Here is a 7,001-nt window from a genome sequence, read left to right as displayed (position 1 = left end):
AATTCCTCTGCATAGGAAAAAAACTACATGAGTCATTGGCATATATAAGATAAACTTTGCATATTTGTGACTCTTCAAGGTTGGCACAGACCAAATATGGATGTATGAGCAGGCGCAGTGAGACTCCTGCGGCATTACTTGGAAGAGTACACATCATCAAAGGGTGGTGCCGACTGCCAAGGGATTTTGCGTTGGGGGCGTTTATTACCATGCCAAGCGTAAAAGGCTTATATTTCCGGGGGTGTTTGTTTGTGACTTTGTTTAAGGGAGTGGCTTTGACGTCATATCATATAACGGGGGGTGCCCAACCATCGGACGTTTTTTTACGCACTGGAACTCACGGCGCTCCATTGCTGGTTGCCAGAGAGTGGTCAGGTTTTAATGAATGAATTTTGAACACATTCATCTAAAGACCATACTTGGACAAGAAATGTATTCATACTGTTCATGGGCCCTTCATGCTCCGCGTTACATGCGGAAGACGCTGTGAGACATTTTCACGAATGTACCTTCTGATTTAGTGCTACGCCAGATAGTGTGCCTAACTAAGTACGCTTTGGTAATTTTGCTCTCTTCGGAAGTTGGTGATGAAGTTAGGGAAATGTAAATAAGGCTTGAAGTCTGCTATATTCTAGCTTTCTTTTGACCGGAAAATTTTGACTGTGTGCACTTCTAACGTCATGTGAGAAGGGCTATATCTAGCGCATCCCAGCTCATGTTCCCACGGGAAACAGGCTACTACGCGGCCCGACGTACGTATTGAATGCGGCCCGACTTACGAAATCATTACGAAAAAACGACACCGCTTACATCAACAATACTCCGTCTACTTATTGGGAAACATCTTCGCCATCTCTGTATTCAGTTTCCTTTTCATAGACGGTACCAATCACATGTTAGAGCGTAACAAAACTGTGCGTTGAATCGTTCCGCCACCATCCCGGCCCAAAAAAATGGCGGGAAAACAACGTCGTCAGACGACAGCAATGTTTACGTTGTTTTTCGGTTTTCTTCTCAACAAACACTTAAAGACCCAAATTTTTAGTGTTTTATGAAATTATTTTTCTTATGTGTATGATAGCTGTGTGACTTATGTATCTGCTTGGCACAGGTCGTATATTTAGGTGCCGGGCCGTCTAGCTACGCAGTGACCCTCTACTCAGCGTTGCCATCATTATTGTCAAAATACTACTTTTCGACAAAACAAGAAATGAATATGTACACATATGTTTTGAATGTAAATGACAATTATGTGCATGAAGTTGGGTTATTTACCTTCCTTATCAGCATAGTCATTGGACACAAACACGGCGTACTTATGCAAAATAAGATCAGTAAAAATCCGTGCGATGTTCTGGCGCGTGCGATGTTCGGGCGGCCCCCGTTAGGACTCATATACCGTATCATCATGCAGCACGGAAGGCATTTGTGCATTGTTGTCAGTTATAGCAAGGAGGTTTATTAAGATAAAATGATTTATTAACCTCATTGATTATAGTGTACGGTAAATGATACTACCCATCTTCTGCCCATTGTAAAATTTGACTATTGGTTGCTAAAAACGTTTCCCATTGGTGTTATTCAGAGAAGGCCTAAAAAGATAGGCTGGATTGGGAGAGAAAAGTTGAGCAATATTTTCCATTTTGTTTCTAGAAAAAAAGAATTGCAGCCATAGGATTCTGAGCGACTTGTTTTAAAGACGTAGGTTTTAGGAAAACCAAGGAGGTTAGAAATTTTTCAAACCTCCTTGGGGAGTTTTTTAACCTCCTTGGGAAAACAAAACTTGATAGTACTTGGTTCAGTAACTTTTGTGTACTGTTCACAATGCATTAGTTGCTGAAGTTTCATTTCTAACTTTTGAATTGAGTATCTAGATGTCTACTAAAAGTGACCTTCACCGACGTACAATTTAAACTTGGTACAGTCATAGCCTCCTTTAGCACAGCTGAAGATAGAAATCTTTCAATGGAAAGGAAAAGAGATACAAGTGTGTTTTTTTTGTTGTTGTTTTTTTAATGATCTTGAAATCATTTTTTTCCCTTTTCTTACCGCAGGTTCATGTAGATTTGTGTTATCGACTTTCTGTATTGACCAAATCTTACATCGTGCAGCTTTAAGCCCCCCCCCCCCTAATATTAATAAATGAATAAATAATTGCGTTGTTTATCAAGTGCCTCTTTGGAAAATTTAGCTTCTTTTTTGTCTTCTGAGCTGCTGTCCCAAGAAATAAATACTTCAAAGGCTATACAAACAGCTAGGACAGACATCAGTTCATACCAGAGAAGACAAGGCTGTCGGAACACAAGTCACGATCAAACGTGAATCTCGAGTCCGCATGAGTTGCGTATCAACTTTCTTTTTTGTTTTATATCAAGTTTGCGGAGAGAAAGTTGTTATTTTACCCACCATTGTGCAACCTGGTTATCGAACCAACAAAAATGACTCAATCGATCGCAAACTTAACATAAACCAAAGAAATGTCGATACGGAACGCATGCGGACTTGAATATACCAAGGAGGTTTTATGAATATACGCACATGTAATATGTATAAGTGTGAACAGGGCTTTACACCCAAACATCTGCTTCGAGATTACCCCTTGCCCATAAGATGGAACAATCCACACATCCCACAATCCTTCACTCTGTCTCCTTGAGCCGCCATCTTGGTACGACCGGTCAGGAAGGAAGGACGAAAAGAAGAGGAGGAAAAAAGATAAGAAATGGCGGCACGCAGGGCAGCGGTAAAGGCGATAGACTGGATCGCCTTTGCCGAAAGAGTTCCTCCCAACCAGAAGGCTCAGTTCACTGCTTTGAAGGCGAGGTCGGACGCTATCTACTCTAAGTAAGTATGGGGGGCATGGTTTTGGGGGTCAGGGGACCCAACAAAAATTATGACCTTTTTGTTCAAGATTTTGCGTCCTTTTAAAAATTATAGGAACGGAGTAGGACTTCAATATTCTGTTGGTTACGCGTTGGTTGTAATTATCACGGAAATGTCATATATTTCTTTATTTTGTTAGATTAGTTATCATATAGTACACAGCCCCCCTCCCCACTTTTGTAAGAGTAGCCGTTTACAAAAATTACGTGTAAACATTTTGAAAATTATTTAGAGATTAGTCATAAAGTTTTGCCCAGTACATAATAGATCATGTACACATTTGTTTGTTTGTTTGTTTGTTTCGCATTATTGGTAAACGGCATCAATGCATAACACACCAATTTTGTACAGTAAGGATAAACTGTGAAGACCAGACTGTAGTTTAAGTGTAACTTAGGTTTGATCCACTCACACTGGGATGGACTCCCTACTCTATTCGATAAGTGTGGTGGGTTTTTTAACGGTTACATGCTTGAGGTGTAACATCCTATCTGAGAGGACATCCCTAACCGAGGCTTGGTTCTCATTTCCACAGTGGAGTGACAAAATACATGTGTTCTCAGTCATGGGCACAACTCCGGGGCCTGCTAAGGTTTCGAACACCAAACCTTAAGACTTTAAGTCAACAACCCTAACCACACAGCCACGTGCACTATGGCAGTATCAGAACTGGGAATAAGATCATAATTTGAAAGGAAAGAGAACCTTGGAGGGGGTGAAGTCTGCCATCTCTCATCATTTCTTCTGTGTGTTTCAGGTTTTTGTCCACACCAGAGAAACCAGCCGCCATCAACTTTGCTTTCTACAAGTCCAGGCTTGCCAACCCTGCTCTGGTGGATGAGTTTGAACAGAAGGTAAGAAAAAGTACAAGACACCTTTGTCGCACAAAGGTCTTTTATTTGGCAGAATTTTGCAGCAGTTCTATTCATGATGGACCAATGATATCTAAGGTCTATTTGAAAGTTACTTAGAATGTAAGAATTCATTAGAAAAAATGCCTTTTATTAAACATTCTCAACTTTCCCCGGGCCCCCATGATTTCTTGTGCTTTCAGCACTTGACGCTTTGATTTGTCAAACAATATTCAGATGTTGGAAAAAAATTAGAGCTTGAAAAACCCTTGTTCTACAGCATATTCATGCTAAAGACATTTAAGATAACTATCATACATGTTTGTAGACATTCAGAGCACAAACAAATGTTTTCTTCAGATCTTCTTCACTGACCATATCATACATTACACTGACCAATGTGATTCCTTGCTGTTTGTCTTTGATCCACATCCCACAGTTTAACGCAGTGAAGATTCCCGAGCCCATGGACACCTACACTGCTGGGCTGGACGAGGCTCAGAAGAAAGCTGTGAGTTTGTATAGAAATAAGTTCTAAAACAACACCAAGTTGATTCTAATTTCTTGCTCCCAGGATTTTTGTAGTAAACTGATGGAGTGGGTGGGCGAAATATAGAAAGATAACAAAAAAACAGGCTGAAATGCTGCTCTATACTATAACGTAGGAAGACAACAACTTCAAGTGTTGGTGCCAAAACATTGAGCATCTTGGGGTTGATACATATATCTATTCAAATGGAACATGTGTTTTTTGTTCAAAATCACACACACACTCAAAATGAAGCAAAAATATTCAAGGACCTAGAACCTTAACTGATTTGGCATTCTATACATTTGTAATAGAAATAAGTAAGTAAGTACATGTAAGTATAGATGTGACAGACTTTGATTCTCTGGCCTGTAATTAAGCAGGTAAACCAGTAGAAATAGTACATGTAATAAGCATTATTGTGTCATTCATAATGTCTTCATGGATTTGGTGGGATATGTTTGGTAAACTGAAGTGTTTGTTCCCTTTTTACAGCAAGCAGATGTGCAAAAATTCATCGCAGATTCCAACGCACGGATCAAGAAGTATGAAGAACAGGTATGTTTGTGTTTTTATCCATTTCAAGAAAAAAGTCCTTGTTTTGTGAAAAACTGACTGCTTCCAAATTGAAATCTACTTTAGAATGGGACTGCTTTTTAAAATGCAAATACATTGGCCTAGATATTGTAGAGATTTTCTCTCATAGTAACTTACTTCTTTATCAAAAATTGTCACATATCATTGCTATGATCCTGCAGCTCATTCGTTTCATTTTGTTTGTGAGTTATTCACAGTACAGAAAACAATGGGCACCATATTTGTTGCATTACATTATTGGTTGTGAAGGTGTCATATATGGTAATACTAATATTGCCCTAGGAAACTAGAAGGAACTAACAATTGTTTTTTGTTTGTTTTTTAGGCATCTGTTTACAAGAGCCTGCCCCCTACTGATCTTATGACGTACGACGACGTATTCGCGGCGTTCCCAGAGATGAAACCAGACAAGGAAAAGTACCCTATCTGGCCACACAAGCCCATCGAGTGATAACGACATCAGTAGCAAAATCTACCCAATTTGTGTCATCAACTCAGATATATTTACAGACTTACAACAGCAGTCTTTTTCCAAGTAGAAGTTTGAAGTATTTGTTTTGAGGTTCATTCTTGATTAACACTTCAAGTGCACTGAAACAAATTTCTTTAAACTTCTGTATGAAACATTTTCGGAAAGTAGAAGTAAAGTTATGAAAGATGCCAGCTTTGTCCTGTACAATTCATTGGATTGAGAGTGAATGTACCGACACTTATTCAGATTTGACTGTTTTCCTGTGAAGAATAAAATGAGCTGTACTTACAGCTTGCTATGAAAATGTTGTTATTGCTTTTATTACGCTCAGCCGGAAGGATGTAATTTTGATGTGTATGTTAAATAACTGCAGGAAGATTTAAATGACTTTTTGTGGTACATGTATCATGGTCCTGTATACCATTGGCATCATTGTCATTGAAATCAGACCAGATATCTCGGATCTACGTTTACAATGTGGAGGTAAGCAACATTTAGCGGAACACACAGAAGCCACATGTACACTGTGCCCTCTAGTAGAGCATAACAAAACTGCACTGTAGAAGCATGCAGACTCAGACAAGCCAAAAACAATACGTCACTAATTATCTTCAAACAGATCTACTCCTGGCAAGACAGTATAGATGGGCAAAACAATATCCAACTGGCTATGAAGGCAACTGGATGGTCCTTCCAGGTGCAGTAACTAATGCACTGCAGTTTATTCATCATCTGATAGATGGCGCTGTGGCTCCATCATACATGCTCTCAAACTTTCCTGCATTTCAGTGAGGTACAATGTAACGTTGGGTAACCTAAATTCGTGGGGTACTTAAAGTCGGGATTTTTCGAAAACGGGGTATCTAGGGATATTTGCTAGATTCAACATCAGTAATACCGCTAGAAATGCAAACTTGACAGACTAACGTATTCAGAACACTGTCTGAAAAGCTTCGATAACCATGCATTAGAAGTTGGCTACGTCAAAAACTCTCCGTCCCTTATTGTCACAGTCTGAGGGCTTCGTGGGAGAACTATACCACATAGTTGTTCGCTGGTTTATAAGACAAATGTCACATCCGCTTCCTGCTAAACACAATTATTTACAATACACCTTATTAGAATCTCTTTTGCTAACCTACAACTGGACTCTAAGTGTCATTAATCATCAAAACGCCTCTTTGTTACTACAACCAATGGCTACGGCACTACGGTGAATTTTCCCGCCGCCATATTCGTTACCCAGAATCCTGCTATTCGGCAGACGACAAACGTTTGCGAGGAACAGTTTTTTGTCCAAATGTTGTGTGTAATAGTGGACTGATGGCGATATTTTCCTCAAAGTTTGCTCTTAGCACAAGCAGAAACACATGGACATAGTAGTATTACCATTTCTACGGCATCCAGCCAACGCCCCGATGAATAATGTACAAATTTCCATGACGGTGGGGGTGAACTTTGAGTGACGTTCTACCGACTCAACACGCGGGTTGTTCCCGTAGGTCTGATGTGTGCGGTACGGCCGTTTTTTCGTGTATTTTTTTACTTGGACACGTCTATATCCATAGCACTCTCCTCAAGCCAAGGATGGAACGAATAGCTGCTGTATAAAATGTGATTAGCGGTAAGATATTCAAGACGAATCTTCTCTCCCGAATTAATGTGCCCC

The 7,001-nt window shown here is 39.8% G+C and overlaps 1 protein-coding gene across 1 annotated transcript; it reads left to right on the top strand.

Annotated features, from left to right (window-relative positions):
- Nucleotides 1–2,636: 2,636 nt before the first annotated feature.
- LOC136439949 (ATP synthase subunit d, mitochondrial-like) lies at nucleotides 2,637–5,636 on the top strand. The gene is made up of 5 exons (XM_066435638.1): nucleotides 2,637–2,844; nucleotides 3,641–3,737; nucleotides 4,174–4,245; nucleotides 4,759–4,821; nucleotides 5,186–5,636. The coding sequence occupies exons 1-5, from the start codon at nucleotides 2,723–2,725 to the stop codon at nucleotides 5,309–5,311; spliced, it is 480 nt and encodes a 159-aa protein (XP_066291735.1). The 5' UTR covers nucleotides 2,637–2,722; the 3' UTR covers nucleotides 5,312–5,636.
- Nucleotides 5,637–7,001: the final 1,365 nt, after the last annotated feature.

Source organism: Branchiostoma lanceolatum, chromosome 8 (genome assembly GCF_035083965.1).
Source record: "Branchiostoma lanceolatum isolate klBraLanc5 chromosome 8, klBraLanc5.hap2, whole genome shotgun sequence".
NCBI lineage: Eukaryota > Metazoa > Chordata > Leptocardii > Amphioxiformes > Branchiostomatidae > Branchiostoma > Branchiostoma lanceolatum.
The sequence above is the reverse complement of the archived record's forward strand: the minus strand, read 5'-3'. Positions and strand labels throughout refer to the sequence as shown.

Bases quoted from the DNA above. Each gene is read 5' to 3' on its own strand.
- LOC136439949 (XM_066435638.1), top strand. From the start codon at position 2,723: ATGGCGGCACGCAGGGCAGCGGTAAAGGCGATAGACTGGATCGCCTTT. The intron at 2,845-3,640 runs GTAAGTATGGGG...TGTGTGTTTCAG, and splicing joins TCGGACGCTATCTACTCTAA to GTTTTTGTCCACACCAGAGA. The intron at 3,738-4,173 runs GTAAGAAAAAGT...CACATCCCACAG, and splicing joins TGGATGAGTTTGAACAGAAG to TTTAACGCAGTGAAGATTCC.